The sequence below is a fragment of the Myodes glareolus genome, chromosome 2, assembly GCF_982192425.1.
Source record: "Myodes glareolus chromosome 2, mMyoGla1.1, whole genome shotgun sequence".
Lineage (NCBI taxonomy): Eukaryota > Metazoa > Chordata > Mammalia > Rodentia > Cricetidae > Myodes > Myodes glareolus.
In genome coordinates, this window is record NC_142027.1 from 84895095 (window position 1) to 84916082 (window position 20988).

The 20988-nt window shown below is 35.6% G+C and overlaps 1 protein-coding gene across 1 annotated transcript in view; it reads left to right on the forward strand.

Annotated features, from left to right (window-relative positions):
* The window catches only part of LOC146895556 (uncharacterized), a 71538-nt gene that overhangs the window by 19338 nt on the left and 31212 nt on the right, over positions 1-20988 (forward strand). The window contains 3 exon segments of the mRNA XM_087902536.1: positions 9760-9768; positions 19503-20129; positions 20132-20190. Of these exon segments, the coding sequence (XP_087758662.1) occupies positions 9760-9768; positions 19503-20129; positions 20132-20190 (695 nt within the window).

The window sequence follows — 20988 nt, forward strand, 5'->3', positions numbered from 1 at the left end:
TCCAATAACTGGAGCCCATACATTTTATACTGATGCTAATAAATCAGGGAAGGCTTGGTACAAATCAGATGAATTGAGTAAGGTGGAACAAAGCCCTTATTCTTCTGTCCAGAAGGCAGAATTATTTGTCATTCTTATGGTGCTAAGGGATTTTAAAGAACCTCTTAATATAGTTACAGATTCATAATATGGAGAAAGAGTTATCTTGCATATTGAAACCACTGAATTTATACCAGATGATACAGAGTTGACTTCATTGTTTATCCAGGTACAAGACATAATCAGGAATAGGCTTTGTCTGATGTACATAATACACATCCATTCCCAAATGGGTCTGCCAGGTCCTTTAGCACAAGATTATGTAGGAATTAATCAATTATTGATTGGAAGCACGTTGCAGGCCTCAGAATTTCATTCAAAATCATCACATCAATAGCAAAGGTTTAAAGAAAGTGTTTTTCATTATATGGCAAAAAGCTTAGAAGATTGTAAAGAGATGCCCTACTTGCTCTTTATATAACCAAACACCACTACCTGCAGGGAATAACCTGAAGGATACTCAAAGGAATGAAATATGGCACAGGGATGTGTTCCACTTTGCAGAATTTGGAAAATGAAAATATGTACATCATACCATTGATACTTATTCAGGCTTTCAGTGGGCAACTGATTTAAGCTCAGAAAAAGCTGACTTAGTAATCACACATTTATTAGAAGTATGGCCATTATGGCTATACCTGCACAAATAAAAACAGATAATGGTCCAGCTTATGTCTCTATGAAAATAAAACGTTTTTTCGCTTATTATAATATTAAGTATGTTACAGGTATACCATACAATCCTACAGGTCAAGCAGTCATAGAAAGATCAAATTGAACTACAAAGGATTTGTTAAATAAACAGAAAGGGGTAGAAAATGACCCCAGAAATAAATTACATAGTGCCTTATTAACCTTAATGCTAATGAGAAAGGAACAACAACGGCAGAAAGACATTGGATAATGGAAAAGTCTGCTGAACTAAATCTACTGGTTTATATCAAGGATGTACTGACCTCTCAATTGAAGCCAGGAAATGTGCTACATTGGGGAAGGGAAGAGGTTTTGCTCTTATTTCCACAGGAGAAGAAAAATTATGGATACCATCAAATTAATAAAGGTTAGATGTGAAGAGGAGAAACCTCTTGGAAAGGAGAAATAACAGCATCTAAAATGATGATAACCATACAGGTGGTAAGACAAACATAGAATGGGGACACGGTTCTTATTTCCACAGGAAAATACTCATCTTTGAAAAATTCAAGGGACCCTGGATGTTTGAATACTGATATATTCAAAAGTAATTACCCAATAGGGACTATCAAGAAAACAGAGTAGATTCTGTGAGTATGGAGCTGTGGAATATACTAAATTATATTTCTGAATTTTTAGAGCTGGTTTTGGAGTTGGACTCTTGGCTCAGTCCCTCTCTAATTCCAAGCCTGTTGTTAAGAGAAAAAACCAGAGTTTGCCGTGTACATTTCTACCTCTGATTAAGATACTTATTTATTGTTTATGTATTGTTATTCATTGTTTTCATTTGGAGGTCATTGTCCTCATTTATTGCACAGTTGTTTATTCTCTTAGTCTTTAAGTTAGATAGGTATTAAGAATTGTAGATCAATGGTCATCTATGTCTGTCATATTTATAGTTAGTCTAATGAGATTCTTTAGACACATAGAGATTATATTCTATATAAATAGTCTTCAACCTCTTCAAAGTGCTGTCGAAAATGGCATTTAATTTAATCTTAGAGTTCTATGGTAGTGAGACACAATCCCTCCTGGCAACAGCAACCTAGTTGTTTGGGCACCAAAGACACTCCACTTGGAGATTGTCTTCTTGACAAAACTTGACTCTGGGCAAGGAACTGCCCTTACCTCAACTACTGACAAAATATACAGTATCCGGAAATGGATAAGGAGAACTGTCAAATCTTGCCAAGACAGAGTATGACGGTATTGAAAAATCTCTTGCCTGTTAAAAGTAATCTATCAGTTGTTTTGGCCTTAGTCAAAGTTGGTTGCTTCAACACTGCAAACATGACTTTGGTGATTGCCCAGGTAGCCAGTTGTCTCTGTGATTTGTTGCATGTTTTGGAAGTTGTTTGATTGCACTTCCTAATTACTCAGGTAACATTATTTCCCTTCTCAGATCTTCTATAGTGTTGAAGATTAGATAATTGTAGCTACTTTTCTCTCATAACTTGGCCACGGTATTTATCATGCAATACTTAGGCTAGTTAGGATAGGATATCTGTTCTTATTGTATATAATTTTGTAGTAGGTTTAGAACTCTCTTACTTAAACAAAAGGGGGAGGTGCTACAGGAGCACCTTCTGCTCCTTCAGCCAATAACCACTGAAGTACGAGCCCATTTTGCTGTGGGAGAGCCTTCTGCTCCTTCAGCCAATAGCTGTTGAAATACCAGCCCACTGGGGCGTGGGTATATTTCTCTTTAAAAGAGAGCAGCAAGTCTCGGCTTGTTCTCTTTGTTCCAGTGCTTGGTTCTGGCTCCTGCTCCAGCAACTAGGCTCCTTTCCTGATGGTTGGTGTTTTGTAAGTTTTACACCCAAAATAAATACCCCCTTAAAATCCAACAGGTGTGGGATTTTTTTACACATTATCATCTTATAGACTTTCCTAGAATGTATTTAACTATCTTGTTTGTCTTTTGGAGATATTATTGCATAGAGGGGGGTTTCTAGCACTGAACTCACCAACCCAAAGACACCCCCATTTAATGATTGGCTTATAATCTTATCAGGAAATAGGAGATGCAGCAAGCTGATGAGATGAAATGTAGAGGTACCTGCAGTTGAAAGGTTCAGATGAGGTAGTTTACTCCAGAAGGTTAGATCAAAAAAAGTCAGAATACAGAAAGTTAAATATGGGAGGAACCCTGACAAATTTTGAGGATAGCCTCTGTTAATGCTTTAATGATTGTCATTTCACATCATCATGGGACTATGCAAAACAGTACAATGGGGATCCTTCTTTGAGAAATCAAGTCCAAACTGTATATGATATTTTTACAGGGTGGTAATATTTATTTTGTATCAATTTCAAAGGTTATAATCCATGGTCACACATGAGGAAGATTGGGCAGAAGTGGTAAATGACAACATATGTCCTTTCAAGTATGTTCCCCAAGATCTGTTTCCTCCAACTATATCATCGCCTACTTTCTTTTTTATTAAATTCATTTTTTCGAACAATCTTTTCTCATTTCACACACATATCTCACATTCCAGTCTTTTCCTTCTTCCTGATATCCCCTCCTTTCTTCCACCCCTAACTCTCATCAAAGTTCTCAGAGTATAAGACTTCCAAAGTGGAGGCAACAAAGTCTGACACATCAGTTTGAGGCAGGATGGAGGTCCTCCCCAATATATCTAGGCTGAGCAATGTATCCCTCCAGAATGAATGGTCTCCAGAATGCCAGTTCAAGCACTAAGGATAATCACCATATTTAATGTAAATCTTTTTGATAATCTGTAATAGAGGAACTGGGTTCAGCACAAAATTGTGTGTGTCCCGGATTTCAGGCTGACCAGCTTGCAAGCACCAAATGCAATCATGCTCTCTGGAATATCAAGATTATGGATGTATGCTCCGTTCAGTCTCCAATGGATTTTGTTACATTCAGCTTCTGGCTTTGCATTTTATAAATTATGTAGATATAAGAAATTATCTCAAACCTTTTCAAGTATACCAAACAGCCAGATTCATGATACAGTAATTCCTTGATTAGTTTAAATATAATTCATGAATGGATGAATATAATCAGTCAAATTAAAAACAGTAACAGTTTCTTCAGATTTATTGTCAACACTTACTCAAATTTTATGTCAAATTTGATTATCTCTGAAATGCTTGTAGCATATTAGAAAACTTGAAATAAAACAGTACCCACTAGACAGTACAAGACTACAGTCCTCATGAAGTCCAAAGTCAAGCCAGTCAACACTCAAGCATGGAAGAGAAAGGTGTTCACAGGCCCCCATGCATTACTGAGAAATTGGTGGCAATTGATGGCATTTGGAGGAGGAAGGGTCAGTTTAATTTAGGATACGAATGCCAGGTAGTCTGAGCAAACTTAGTGACGGCTCTTACACATTAGCATATAGATGTTGAAATAACCATGCTAACTAAAGGATACAGCAATTTTATTTTTAATTATTATAAGAGGGAAACTTACAAAACATGAAATGAGAAATCCAAGCACAGCAGTGTCCAGCCAGAATGGTGCAAGAGAGAGCACTGGGCAGTGCACAGGTTATTCCTTGGGGCCCAGAAACCCATGCCTTACCTGGGCTCCACTTCTTAAAGATAAAATCAAATCAAACTCTAACAAATATGTTAACACATTTTCTCTGCTTCTCATAGTTCTGTCTAAGGAGTTTATTTCTATTGACATTTGCTTGTCTGTACTAAATTATGACAGTTATGTTTGAGTCTTTAAATGTATACTATTTACACGGGGTCAAATTCCCATTGTTTTGTTTTGTTCTTGCATGCTCATTTTTTTCCAGACATAGATCCTCAATGAACTGATGATGCTTATCACTGAGGATTCTATTGCGACAGAGGAATACGGCAGTTTCCTGATGCCTAATTCCTCCAGAGACCAACTCACATCCTCATATAAAGACAGAAAATGCAAATATATGGCATGACTTCTGCCCAAGCTCTCTTGGTTTACTGGCTTATGAAAATGCATGTTCATTCACATGAAATACGTAGCCTGGCATAACTTTTTCAGTTATGGGAAAGTAAACTCAGGAAAGGCATATTCTTGTGGAAAACAAAACTACGTATATGGAACTCATTGAGTTCTGGAATGTGGCAGACATACATAGCTTATGTGTGGGTTAAAATTGATGCTGTTGTATTCATACTACTGTTTCCATGTGTTACTCCTTGGGCAATCACTATCCCAGCAATAATGATGTGCCTCTGTGTGTGAAATGCTGTCATCAGTTTTTCTTAATGTGTTGATTTTGACTTCATTCACCTGTATTTGGTTCTCCATAACAAATGTCTACCACTTCAGAAATCATTAGTTTGATTGTTTTGTTCTGGTTTCATATACAGTGTTTGATTGTGTGGTGAGAATATTTAGATTCATGTTATCAGCAATAATTATTCTGAAGCATTGCCAAGTGATAAACATAAACTACCACATCTTTTGCAGAAAATGAACTTTTCCCTAATAATTTACATTAGATTCCTGGCATTGAAAACTACCTAGCATGGGATCTCCACACATTTCCCCAATAAACACGGATGTTTTCGTATGAATATTTCAAAGAAAACAGGAGTCTATCTATATGAATTTTTTTACTTATCCTTCTCTTGAAAACAGTTTTCCTTAAATAATTTCCTAGTTTTGTTTGTCTCAACTCTACTATGCCCAATTCTTCCCCATCATTTTCCCATCCAGATCCAACCCCTTTCTTTCTATCATCAGAAAAAAAAAACTGGTTTCTAAAGGAGAATAATAACAATACTTTAATATAGTAAGATAAAACAAAAACTACCACAGAATAATAGAAAAAAATTAGAAGACAAATAGTCCAAGAAAAGCCAAAAGAAACAGAATCCCCCAAAACACTCAACTGGAATTTGGAATCTGATATATATATATATATATATATATATATATATATATATATATGAAAATATTACAAGAAAATGTGTAACTCTAAAGTGTATATGTCCTACACCTTCTTTAACCATTCTTCTATTGAGGGGCAAATTTTGCATGCAAGTGGATGGAAATAGAAAACTATTTACTGATTAAGGTAACCCAGACCCAAAAAGAGGAATATGGTATGTACTCACTCACAAGTGGATTCTAGTTATAATTAAAGGACATTGAGCCTATAATTCGTGATCGTAGAGAAGCTAAATAAGAAGGTGAACCCAAAGAAAATCATATTGTTATCCTCTTGGGTATCGGAAGTAGACAAGATTTTCAGGCAGAAGTTGGATACATGGGGATGGGGGTGGGGTTTGTGTAAGGGGAGATGGGTAGAGAAAAGGGAAAAGGGGAGGATTCAGGAGAGCTTGGGGGAATGGGATGGTTGGGATGGAGGAAGGGTGGATATGGGAGCAGGGGTGTAAATATCTTACTTGAGGGAGCCATTTTAGGGTTTGCAAGAACTTGACTCTAGAGGGGTTCCCAGGCCCAAGGAGAGGTCCCCAGCTTTTTCCTTGGGCAGCAGAGGAGAGGGTGCCTGAACTGACTTTGTCCTATAGCCACATTGAGGAATATCTTGCATATCACCACAGAACCTTTATCTGGTGATGGATGGAGACAGAGACAGAGACCCCCATTGGAACACTGGAAAAATAGTATAATTAACATAAGATATAAGGGAAAGAAAATATGTAAAGTTCTGACTTGACATTATGAGACAAGGAACGTCCAAAATGCTGTTAAATTTTGGGGGTGGGCGTTTTTTCAAGACAGGGTTTCTCTGTAGCCCCTGAGCCTGTCTTGGAAGTCACTCTTGTAGACCAGGCTGGACTCAAACTCACAGAGATTCACCTGCCTCTGTCTCCTGAGTTCTCAGATTAAAGATGTGCACCACCACTGCCAAGATCACTGTTGAATTTTTTGAGGATTGGCTTGCAGCCTACTTTTGAGAGTAAATTCTTATTCTACTGACAATTCCTTGAGAAAACTAAATTTTCAATGCAAATGGTTATGAATCAGAGATAGCTTCTGGGTTAGGGATCTGTGCATGAGAACACTTCTTATTTCATTTATAGTACTAAATCAAGTGCATAACTACATGCCCTGTGTATGCTGCCTCTGTTTCTCCTAGTTCATATATCCTTCAATCCAGTTGAGTAGAGGGCTGTGTGGTGGGGAAGGGTGTGGGGGTATTGGTATTCTCCATCATCTTTGACTCTTACATACTAACTTCCTCATATTTTTAAATTTTTATTTAAAACAATCATTTTCCATTTCATGTACCAATCAGAGTAGCCCCTCGGTCCCCTCTTCTTATTCCTTCCACGTTACTCCCTCACTCCACCCCATCAACTCCTCACAGAGGGTAAGCCATATTGCTTTGAAGAAGGACCAAGTCCTTCATACAACATCTAGGATGAGCAAGGTATCCCTCCTAAGAGAATGGGTTCCAAAAAGTTTTTACAAGCAGTAAGGGTAAATCCTGGCCAACTGCCAGTGGCCTCCAGTCAGGCCCAGCCATACAATGTCACCCACATTCAGAAGGCCTAACTCGGTCCTCTGCTGGTTCCTTTCCTATCTGGTTAGAGTAGGTGAGTTTCTTTCAGCTCAGGCAAGCTGTTTCAACCGGTATGCCCATTATGGTTTTGACCTCTTTGCTTGTATTCTCATTCTTCTCATTCTTCAACAGGTCTTTGGAAGATCAGCACAGTGCTTTGCTGTGGATCTGTGCCTCTGCTTCCATCAGTTTCTGAACAAAGGTTCTATGGTGACATTTGAGATAGTCATCAGTCAGACTACAGGGCAAGGCCAGTTTGGTCACCCTCCACTATTGCTTAGGGTCATCTAAGGATGGGGCCATCCTAGTGGTTTCCTGGGAATTTCTTTAGTGGCAGCTTTCTTCCTAGTCTTATAAAGGCTCTCACAATTAAGATACCTCTTTCTTTATTCTCTGTCTCTGCCTTTTCCAAGTCTCAACTATTCAGTTACCTCTAGTTTCCTTCCACCATTTCTTTCTCCCCTGCTCCTACCCTTCTAACCTTCTTCTCCTCCCATGCACATGCTCCCAAATTTCTCAGGAGATCTACTCTATTACCCCTTCCCAGGGGCATCTACATATGTTTCTCTTAGGATTCTCTTTGTTACTTGGCTTCTTTGGGGTCATGAACTATAGGATTTGGTTACAGCTAGAATTCACTTATGAGTGAATGCATACCATGCTCAGCTTTCTGGGGCTTGGTTACCTCAATCAGGACTGTTTTTCTAGTTTCATTCATTTGCAAGCAAATATCACGATGACAATGTCTTTTACTGATGACTAGTACTCCACTGTGTAAATGTACCACATTTTCTTTATCCAGTCTTTGGTTGAGGGATGCTTTGGTTCATTCCAGGTTCTGGCTATTACAAATAATGCTTCTATGAACATAGTTGAACAAATGTCCATGTAGTATGATTTAGCATCCTTTGGGCATATATCCAAGAGTAGTATTGCTGGGTTCTAAGGTAGGTTGAATCCCAATTTTCTTCTGTGAAATTTCCATACTAATCTCCAGAGTGGTTGTAAAAGTTTGCATTCCCTCCAGCAACGGAGGACTGTTCCTCTTACTTTGCATGCTCTACAGCTTTCATTGGTGTCTTTGATCTAGAAATACTGACAGGTGTAAGTGGTATCTCAGAGTTGTTTTGATTTGCATTTCCCTGATGGCTAAGGATGTTGAACATTACCCAAAGTGTCTTTTGGCCATATGAGATTCTTCTATTTAAATTCTCTGTTTTGATCTGGACCCCATTTTTTAATTGGATTATTTACTATTTTGATATCTAATTGCTTGAGTTCTATATACACTTTGGAAATCAGTCCTCTGTCTGATATGGGGTTGGTGAAGATATTTTCCCATTTAGTATGTTGCCTTTTTGCCTCATTGAAAGTGATTTTTGATTTGCAGAAGCTTCTCAGTTTTAGGAGATCCATTTATTTTTTGTTGTTCTCGGTGTCTATGCTGCTGGGGTTACACTTTGGAAGTGGTCTCCTGTGCCCTGGTATTGAAAGATGCTTCCCCCTTTCAATTCTATCAAGTTCAGTGTGGTATAATTTATAAGGAGGTCTATCAACCATTTGGACTTGAGTTTTGTGCTTGAGTACAGATATGGATCTATTTTCATTCTTTTACAAGTTGACATCAGTTATGCCAGCACAGTTTGTTGAAGATGCTTTCTTTTTTTCTATTTTTTATTTTTAACTTCTTTGTCAAAAAATAGGTATTTGTAGGTATGTGGATTAATATAAAGATCTTCAATTCTATTCCATTGGTTGATCAGTCTGATTTATACCATCCAGACCATTGCATTATTGTAGCTCTATGTTAGAGCTGGATGCCAGGGATGTTGATGCCTCTAGAAGTTCTTGTTGTACAGGATTGTTATGGCTATCCAGTGTTTTTCGTTTTTTTCATATAAAGTTGATTATTGTTCTTTCAATGTCTGTGAAGATTTCTTTTGGGATTTTGATGGAGATTGCATTGAATCAATACATTGCTTTTGGTAGTATTGCCATTTTATTATCTTGATTCTACCTATAAAAGAGCATGGGAGATCTTTCCATTATCGGGTATCTTCTTCAATTTCTTTGTTCAAAGATTTAAAGCTCTTGTTGAACAGGTCTTTCACTTGCTTGGTTAAGGTTACCACAAGTATTTTATATTGTTTGTGACTTTTGTGAAGGGTGGTGTTTCCCTGACTTCTTTCTCAGCTTCTTTATCATTTGTATATTGGAGGGCTACTAATTTTTTTTACTTGATCTTGCATCCTTCACTATTATTAAACATATTTATTCAGCTCTAGAAGTTACTAGTAGATATTTTGGGGTTAAGTATGTATACTGTCATATCATATGCAAATAGCAAAATTTGACTTCTTCCTTTCTAATTTATATCCTCTTGATCTTCTTTTGTTGTCTTATTGCTCTAGCTAGAATATTAAGAACTATGTTGAATAGCTATGGAAAGAGTGGGCAGCCTTGTCTTGTCTCTGATTTTAATGTAATCCCTTTGAATTTCTCTCCATTTAATTTGATGATGGCTGTCGTCTTACTGTGAATTGGTTTTTTTTATGGTTAGATATGTTCCTTGTGTCCCTGATCACTCCAAGAAATTTATCAGCTTCTAATGAGATGGTTATATGATTTTTTTCTTTCAATTTATTTTGTGGTGGGTTGCATTGACAGATGTTTTTATGTTCAACAATCCCTGTGTCCTGCGATGAAACTGACTTGATCATGTTGGATGATTTTTCTTTTCCGATGTGCTCTTGGGTTCAGTTTGCCAGTTTTTTTTGTTTTGTTTTTTGTTTCCTTTGGTTTTCTGAGACAAGGTCTCTCTGCAGCTTTGGAGCCTGTCCTAAAACTAGCTCTCGTAGACCAGACTGGCCTCAAACTCAGAGAGATATGCCCGTCTCTGCCTCCCAAGTGCTGGAATTAAAGGTGAGCAGGGTAATTTTTTGAGTATTTTTGAATCAATATTCGTGGGTGGAACTGGTTCATAATTCTCTTTCTTGGTTGTGTCTTTGTATGGTTTTGGTATCAGGTTAACTGGAGCCTCAGAAAAAAAATTTGACGATGTTCCTTCTGTTTCTATTAAGATGAACATTTTGAGGAGTATAGGTATTAACTCTTCTTTGAAGTTCTTGTCAAATTCTGCACAGGAACCATTCAGCACTGGGCTTTTTTGTTAAGAGACTTGTGAAAACACCTTCTATTTCCTTGCAGTTTATATATCTATTTAAATTGTCAACCTGGTCTTGATTTAATTTTGGTATGTATTATCTATCTAAAAATTTGTCCATTTCTTTTAAATTTTCTAATTTTGTGGAATACAGGCTTTTGTAGCATGGCCTAATGATTCTCTGGATTTCCTCATTCTCTGTTGTTATATCCTCTTTTTCATTTCTTACCTTGTTAATTTGGATATTCTATCTCTGTCTTTTGATTAGTTTGGATAAGGTGTTGTCTATGTTGTTGATATTCTCAAAGAACCAGCTCTTTGTTTCATTGATTCCTTGTATTGTTTTCTTTGTTTCTATTTTGTTGATTTCAGCCCTCACTTTGATTATTTCCTGACTTCCACTCCTCCTGCATGAGTCTGCTTCTTTTTGTTTTAGAGCTTCCAGGTATGCTGTTATGTCACTAGTGTGAGCTTTTTCACATTCTTTATGTGGGCACTTAAAGGTATGAACTATCATTTTAGCACTGCTTTCATAGTGTCCCATAGGTATTGGTACACTATGCCTTCATTTTTGTTGAATTCTATGAAGACTTTGATTTCTTTCTTTATAGCTTCCTGAGACCCAGGGGTGGTTCAGTAGAGCACTTTATTTTCCACGTGTTAGTGAGTTTTCAGAAAATACTGTTTCTGTTGAATTCTATTGTTAAACCACAGTGGTCCAATAAGATCGAGGAGGTTACTCCATTTTTTTGTATCTGTTGAATATTGCTTTGCTACCAAGTATGTGATAAATTTTAGAGAAGGTTCTATGAGGTGATGAGAAGAAGGTATATTCTTTTGTGTGTTGGTGGAATGATCTTTAGGTGTCTGTAAATTACATTTGATTCATTAATCTGTTAGTCTTCTTATTTCTCTTTTAGGATTTGTCTGCTTTGCCTGTCCATTGGGAAAAGTGGGGTGTTGAAGTGTCCACTATTGATGTCATTAGAATCATATGCAGTAAGAATTTCTGCTTCTTTCATGGATATGGAAATTCTGACTTTGCTCCACATCTTATGTTTGACATATTTTTATTTGACAGCAGTGTATGCCCGCATGGCTGCAACTTTACAGCTCATGTTTCTTCAGCCTGTGGTTTCTAAAGAAAAATTTACCATAAGGATAGATAATTAAGGGCACAGGTGAAGTCTGAAACTTCACATGAAGATAATCTGGCTCCCATTCACATACCCCATTTTAGCCCATAGATCTGCTAAATAATAACTTGTCCTATTTGATTTAATATTTCCAGCACACATATTATTAGTAAAGATTGTATTTTGGAGTATGTCTTTTAGAATAATGCTAAGCAAGAACAGACCAAGTTTTGTGATGAACTCTTGTATCCTTAGTCTAAGTAAAGAAATTTTTATGTGGGCACTTGATAAAATCTTTTCTTTCATGATAGGGAATCTTGACATTCCAGGATGTGGCTATTAATTTCTCTCCAGATGAGTGGGACTGCATTGACTTTGCACAGAGGGCTTTGTACAGGGTGTCATGTTGGAGAACTACAGTAACATGGTCTCTGTGGGTGAGACTTTTTTCATTCCTGATTCCTTCTTTATCATAATTGTTTCTTTCAAGTATGCTTTACATCTAGGTCTGAACTGTCTGCCTCACTTTCATTTGCCATTTAATAAAAATCTTGGAGTTCATTATGTAGAACACAATGTTTTGTGTAACTTTATCTTGTCAATATATTCTTGAGTCCTGGAGATGACATTCCTCATTCAAACTTTCATAATACATTTTACTTTTCAGACACATCATAGATTATCTATTGATTTGCATCTTAATGATTCATAATGTGTTTGGATTTGATTCTGTAGTAATTTACAAAGAAACTCAAGGTATAATATATTAACAAAAATGCTTTTGAGTGTGTTAAAATATTTGGAGATAGCAATTAGAACATCATATTTGGAATTTTAAATTATAGACCATCTTAGATAACCAGGATGGTGGTTTATGAGAAATCCATGTGTTTTATTGTTATCCCAAGTTATGATCATAGGTCTTTTCCAATATGCAGGTCTTTCCGTATCAAAACCAGACTTGATAAGTTTTCTTGAACAAAGCAAAGATCCCTGGAATGTGAACACAGGAAAGATAGAAGGCAATGAACAAGGTAAGCCAGAATGAAGTATTGGCACACGTGGGAAACATAGGGCATGGAGAAATTCTTCCCTGATAAGGGATACATGGTGTAGGAGGTCCTTTATATTTCATTGGTTAATCAATTAAAAAACTGCTTGGCCAAATAGAGCAAAACTTAGGTAGGTGGAGAAGACAGAACTGTATTCTGGTAGGAGAAAAGCAGAATCAGAATGAGAGAGCCACCATGGAGACACCAGGTCAGATATGCTAAATCTTTCCCAGTAAGCAACGACCTTGTGGTGAACACAGATTAATAAAAATGGGTTAAATCAAAATGTGAGAGTTAGCCAATAGGAGGCTAGAGGTAATGGCCAAACAGTGTTTTAATTAACATAGTTTCTGTGTGATTATTTCGGGTGTAAGCTAGCCGGGTGACCAGAACCAAAGGCTCACTTTCCCTGCAACAGATGCACAAATATTTCTTCCTTAAATTATGTAAAAATTCACATTGAATTGTGACATGAATGGCAGCTTTTTGGGGTTTCTGTCCCCCTCCATTACCCCACAGTTGACAAGTCCCAAAGAAAATCACACACAGGACTCCATTAGATTATAAACTTATTGGCCCATTAGGTCAGGCTACTTATTAGCTCTTATACCTTATGTTACCCCATTATCCTTATCTACGTAGCCACACGGCTCAGTACCTTTCTCCACTGGGCAGGTTACATCCTGCCTTTTCGGTGGTCTGTTCAGGAGTGGTGGTGGGAGCTTCCTGCTTCCCAGAATTCTCCTGTTCTCTTTGCCTCACCTCTACTACCTGTGTGGTTTTCCTGCTTATACTTCCTGCCCAGCCAATCAGTATTTATTTAAAATATGATTGACAGATTATAGATAATTCTTCCAACCACAGAATGATTATTCCAACTATCTTTATAAGTAAAATGACCTAAAAATTCACTTTGAATATTTAACTTAAACTATGGTATAAAGCAGAAGTAAAATGATTTGCCCATATGTTTGAACTCTACCAGGCCTTGAAATGAACAATATTGAAATGAAAATTAGCATTAAAATGTTTCACAGTGTTGTAAGGAGTATTGCTCTGTACCTGTTCATGTCTATTTGTATGCTCTAATGACAGAATTACATGTTTTTCACTGTTGTGTTGTCTCACATAAAATCAGGAAATATAAATTTTAAAGTTGTATTCATTTTGGAAGATTGTAGAGTTCATTCTTTGTGTCAGATTCTACAGAACTTAAAAGGTAACTTTTTCTATTTCAGCAAAATATTCTTAAGAAATTAAGACTTATTTAGGGTCATCCTTATTATTGGTCTAATCTAATATCACCTACTAATTTCTGACTATCAAAATTTATGTGTTAATATTCACATCAATGTTGTATATGCACTTAGTTTCCTTTGTGTTTTATATCTGTATTGGAATTTGTTTGGAGAAACAAATTTGTATATGCACAGTATTTTACTTTTAATACTTTTTATTAGTGAATTAAGAATACTTTGCAGTGTCAATTGACCAAATTCAACTCTCCACTCTTCCTATGTTCTAATTCCCACAGACATCTTTGGCTCTTTTCCTCTTCTTTTTTTTTACATTCAGAGAGTTCAATCTGAAACTCCCATAAAATTCTGAGTGTTGAGTATGGACTACAATATGGATGAACAATCAAAAGTTTCACATTCTTAAAATCAGCATTATCCCCTTTCTCTAAGCATCTTTAAGATGATAGTAGCATCTCAGCAAAACATGATTTTCCAGGTTCCTTCATACTGTCCCCCAAGGATTTTAATCTAGCTTGGGATTGCTCAGGTCTGATACATTCTATCCTAATTACTAGAGTTTATATTGGCAACTCTCTTGTTGTGTACAGAAAACACTATTTTCTTATACTCATTCATGACTTCCTGCCTTGTTATGTATTATCATTCTGTCCTGAATGAGCTCTGAACAGTCCATGGAATAAGTTTGCTATAAACATACAAGTTAAAATTACACATTTTCTTGTTGTTTGTACCATGTCCACTTGTGAGTCACCTTTAATTGTTAAATTCTGTGAGAATTTGGGAATGAAGGAATGGAGATGCAACAGTCTGTGGGTGAATCAATAGGACATTAAAAAAAAATTAGTACCAAGAAGAGTAATGGTATTAGGTGGTACCCTCTCTCTTTTAATAATGCTTCTTGAGTTAGCATGAATACTCCTCAAATTATTCTACAAAATAAAAACAGCAGAACACTGTGAAATTCTTTTCATGAAGACAGTTAACTTGATACCTAAACCAGTTATACACCCAAAATGTAAGTGAAATATATGCCAATTTTATTATGAACATATATACAAAAGTCCTCAATAAAATATTTGCATCCTACATCCAAGAAAATATCAAAAATATAGTCTGCCATAGGTTTTATGTCAAGACGTGTAGGGATAGATGAAAAGTTCAAAATCAATAAATGTAATCTACCACTCGTACAAACTTAAAGTCAAATTCCAGAAGATATCTTATTAGATGCAGAAAAGCCTTTGACAACATTAAAATCCCTTCTTGATAGAAGTCTTGGAGATATAAGGGCTACAACAAATATATGTCTACTTAAAAGAAGCAATTTACAGAAATTATATAGCCCACATCAAACTAAATGGAGACAATTCAAAGCCTCTAAACTAAAAAAGAGAACAATGCAAGTATACTCAATCTCTCTATATGTATTCAATACAGTACTTGAAATCTTAGCTTGAACAAGAACACAAATGAAGATTTAGAAGTGATTAATTGTAAAGAAACAAATCAAAAGAATGTTATATGCAGATGCTATGTTTTTATGTATAAAATACTATAAGAACTCTATGAATAACCTTGCCCAACTGAGCAACACTTTCAACAAGGATAAGGAATGCAAAATTAACTAACAAAAAGCGGTAGCCCTCCTATATACAAATGAGAAAAGACCAAAATAGATTTCAGGAAAATGATGTCTTTCACAATAACCTCAAAAAATAGATTTGGGTAATTTGAACTAAAACAGTGAAAGACCTTTATAAAAACTTTAAGACATTGAAGAAATGAATTGAAAAAGATATTGGAAGATGGAAAAATACACATGATCAAAGACTGCTCAATTGATAGGGGAATATTCTGATTCAGTGAAAACACTATCAAAATTCTAATCCCGTTCTTCTCAGATTTCAAAAACACAGTTTTCAGCATCATAGAGATACAACAACAAAAAAAAAACCTTAAAATAGCTCAAACTACCATGGAAAATAAAACTATAAATAACATACCATTCAGAGTTTTAAATTATACTATATATTTTATACTATCAGGTATAGTAAAATACTGGTATGGCTGAAAATCAGATATATTGATCAAAAAATCAAATTGTAGATACTAACTTAAGTCCACTCATCTATTACATTCATTTTGTAAAAGAATCTAGAAAAATGCACTTTAAAAATAAGTGCATTTAATCTTGTCTTACCTAAGCTATTACCAACAGACCATAAGTTCCCAAAGAAAAAATAGTTTTCTCCAAAAGAGTTTCAGTGAGGATAAAAGTAACACAGGAATTCCCCATAACCTGCACGTGAAGGATATCACCAACACAACTCAATGGCACTTTTGTACATTCTTTTCCCCCTATAATGTTTACTTTGGAAAGTTATTTATTTTTATTTATGACCTTACAAAATCTTTATGTACCTTACACATTCTAGAGTTTTGTTTTGCTTTGTTTTATGAAATTTTGTGTGTTTCTTTCTCTCTACAAATACTTACTGTGGTTTTTATTTATTTCCCATTATTCTCTGATCCTTTCTGATTTCTTTGATTCTGATTATGTTATTTTATTGTTATTCTTTAGATGACTATTTGTTTTCGAAGAAGTGACTGAAACTGGGGAAATTCAGACAAAAGTAAACATGGGGATGATCTCAGGGCATTTTAGGGATGAAAAGTCATAGTCAGAATATATTTTATGAATGCATCTATTTCCTGTATAAGAAATAGAGAAAATATATCTCTGATAAAAAAAAATCAGTCCTAGTGAATTTCCTTGATGTCTGCTGTTCTATGGATCTCTTCCTTGGGGTATACATGATTCTCTGTAGACCAGTTAGTAGTAACTGTTTCCAGTTCATCATTATTTTCTTTCCTTATTAATTAATATTCTGTCTTATTTCATGATATTACTCAATTTGTTCATTTCATGTGATTCTAGAGGTTAGTTAAATTCATTAAGATAATGCAATTTTATGAGTGTAACTTTTTGCACTTGGGTTATAGTCTTTGTATTACCTACTTATCTATTGCTGTGATAAAATTCCAAGATAAAGGCAACATTTAGAAGAAATACCCATGATGATGAATCAGAGATAGCAGTTGGCAAGGGGCTGGAGAAGCAGTGAGAAGTCCCATCTAGAAACACAACAGGAAGTAGATAGCTCACTGTTGTTATTAGAAGGCTTTAAAATTCTCAAAGCCAGTCTCCAAGGACATAGATTTTCCAGTAAGTTGATACCTCTTTATCCTACCCATGAAATTCCACCGACATTAGGCTATATATTCAGATATCTGATTGTATGGGGTCATTTCACTCAAACCACCATAATCTCAATTATTATTTTGAAAATTATGTTTGGAACCTCTTAGGTAACATAAATTCAACCCTTCCATTACTTTAATGTATTTAATGAATGTTCCAATAAATATTCTATCCATTTACATCAAGAAGATTGTTTCATTAGAATAAATCATTTGAAGTTTATTTTATATATGCCATCCTGCATATATGTCTACATATATATAAAATTGTGTCACTTATATATCTGAAAACGTTTCTCAGTCAGTAAAGTGTTTTCTATTTCCATCCATTTGCATGCAAAATTCAAGATGTCATTGATTTTACCGCTGAGCAAAACTCTAAAGTATACATGTTTCACACCATTTTTAACCATTCTTCTATTGAGGGCCACCTAGGTTTTTTCCAGGTTCTGACTATTACAAATAGTGCAGCTATGAACATAGTTGAACAAATGCTTTTGTAGTATGATTGGGCATCTCTTGGGTATATTCCCAAAAGTGGAATTGCTGGGTCCTGAGGGAGGTTGACTCCCAGTTTCCTGAGAAACCACAACACTGATTTCCAAAGTGACTGCACAAGTTTGCATTCCCACCAACAATGGATGAGTGTTCCCCTCAGTCTACATCCTCTCCAGCATAGGCTATCATTGGTGTTTTTGATTTTAGCTATTCTGACAGGTGTAAGACGGTATCTCAAAATTGTTTCGATTTGCATTTCCCTGATCAATAAGGAGGTTGAGCATGACCTTAAGTGTCTTTTGGCCATTTGAATTTCTTCCGTAGAGAATTCTCTGTTCAGTTCAGTACCCCATTTTTTAATTGGGTTAATTAGAGTTTTAGTGTCTAGTTTCTTGATCTCTTTATATATTTTGGATATCAGACCTTTGTCTGATGAGGGGTTGGTGAAGACCACGAGGGGTGCATCTACCCACTAAGACAGTGGGAGTGATCTAATGGGAGCTCACCAAGGCCAGCTGGACCGGGAGTGATGGAGCATGTGATCAAACCGGACTCTCTAAATGTGGCTGTCAATGAAGGCGGACTGAGAAGCCAAGTACAATAGTACTGGATTTTTATTCTACTGCATGGAATGACTTTGTCTGAGCTTGGTTTGTTTGGATGCTCATCTTCATAGACCATGATGGAGGGTGGAGGACCTTGTACTTCAGAAGTGGCAGGGAACCCTGACTGCTCTTAGGACTGGTGAGGGAGGGGAAAGAGGGGAGAGGAAGGGCAAAGGGAGGTGGTGAAGAAGTGGAAATTTTTAATAAATATATTAAAAAATCAGCTAAAATAAAAAATAAATGAATAAAAGAAAGAAAAATGTTTAACCTAAATATACTAATTCAGAATATTAAATATTTTTCTTTCTTCCAGTTTTATATTTTTATCAAATACAAGACATGTTTTCACAGGAGAATAGACAAGATTGTATCCAGAAGTTGGTATCAGGAATAGCTGTAAGTAGTGCCTTTAAAACCTTCCATTTAAGGATGATTTCAATATTTGGTGAAGAAAAAAGACAATGGATTATGTCATGATTGACATAGTCTCTATTCATCAGCCATCCTGATTGCTACTAGAAATAAAGGTCAATAATTTCTATCTTGTCTTGAAAGAGTTCACAATAGATCACTTACAATTTCAGAAGTAGTTTCTTCAGTACAAAAATACAAATAAGTTTTAAAACATGATTTTTTTTCTACAAAGAATATTGAAAAACCTGAAAATTGGATGACATGTATTCTATTAAATATTCACTAGAATTTTCTCAAGCAAATTACATTTTGTTACAAGCTATTTATGAGATAAACATAAGAAGCTTCTCTCAATCAAATGAGACTGAAAATATATCATAGAATTTTCAGTCATGAGAAATGTTACACATTTAATGATGTTATTAAAGTCTTTCCTGGGAACTCTTAGAAGAATAATTTCCAGAATCCTCTCCTTAAAGGGACAAATTGCCAAAAAATCAAATCACAGTATGTCTTTTCTCATTATATAAGTTCATAGAAGACATCTGTTTTTCCTAAGAGCGAATACATACATGATAATTTTAAGGATGATTTTGATTGTAACACACCTTCTTTTTTTTCAGCATGACCAGAAACAAGGGAGGCATTATACAAAAGATCAAAATGAAGAGAGACAAAACAATTATATAAAATGTGGCAAATGCATCAACAGATATGCATGCCCCACTATGCATAAGAAAATGAATTCCAAGGAGAAGGCATGCAAATGTAAAGACTGTGATAAGTCATTTATTTGTCATGCAAATTTTAAAGCTCACCAGAGAATCCATACTGTTGAAAAACCTTACAAGTGTCAAGAATGTGGCAAATCCTTTACCAGGGCCTCAACTCTTCACACTCATCACAGACTCCATACTGGTGAGAAACCTTACAGATGTCAAGAATGTGGCAAGTCCTTTACCATGGCTTCAACCCTTCAGACTCATCACAGACTTCATACTGGTGAGAAACTTTACAACTGTCAAGTATGTGGCAAGTCCTTAACCAGGGCCTCAACTTTTCTTATTCATCAAAGAATTCACACTGCTGAGAAACCTTACAGATGTCAACAATGTGTCAAATCCTTTGCCAGTGTCTCAACTCTTCTATATCATCAAAGAATTTATACTGGTGAGAAATCTTACAGATGTCAAGAATGTGGCAAGTCTTTTGCCAGGGCCTCAAATCTTCATGATCATCAAAGAATTTATACTGGTGAGAAACCTTATAGATGTCAAGAATGTGGCAAGTCTTTTGCCAGGGCCTCAAATCTTCAGACACATCACAAAACCCATACTGGTGAGAAACCTTACAGATGTCAAGAATGTGGCAAATCCTTTACCCGGTCCTCAATTCTTCAGACTCATCACAGACTCCATACTGGTGAGAAACCTTACAAATGCAAGAATGTGGCAAGTCCTTTCACACAAATTCAAGTCTTAGAAAGCATCACAAAATGCATGTAATGTGTACATTTCATGAATCTTCTTAGTATATCTCACATTAATTCATTGTACAGCTCTTCACGCAATAGCCAACTTATTTCACAGACTCACATCCTTCAATTAATTTTCAAATCTGAATCAATACTTAAACAGCTTTGCAGTTCTTATGAATTTAGAAACATTGTATCTAGATTTGAACTTTATTGTAATCAAACATTTCTTGTAAAGAGAATTTATATATCATTGTAAACATGCTACTCAAGAATTAATTGCTATGAATAGGTAAATATTTCTAGTAGGTGTAAATTGAACATAATATTTCTTGACGGTATGTTATGATGATGTGTGACAAAAACAACCAGTGTCAAACTAGTTCGGATTTTGATGCACACTTAATTTATTGGCATATGGTTGCTCATGTAATGAGATTATACTCTATATAAACATTATTTTTCTGTGATTCCTAAATAAATATTAGCTTGTTTTAAAATTCAAGTTTTTTTAATTTGTGTCTTTGCAACAAAACAGTTAAACATTTTGCCCAATTTTTATTGCATTTTTTCTGATAGTCTATTCTCTAAAAGTAGAATATCTTAAGTGTGAAATTTTTATGAATGAGCTGGTAGGACAGAGAATGACACACTACATAGATTACTATAAACTTTGTATAATTGTGGTTCAGGTCAGTGTGAGGTAGATGGAAGATATCAATGGGCTTGCATAACTGGACAAGGAACAGCTACAAGGCAACAAAATCAAACAAAAATGTCTAGTCATTTAGGAAAGCAGGTAGTGGCAGAGGTGGCCTTCTCCAT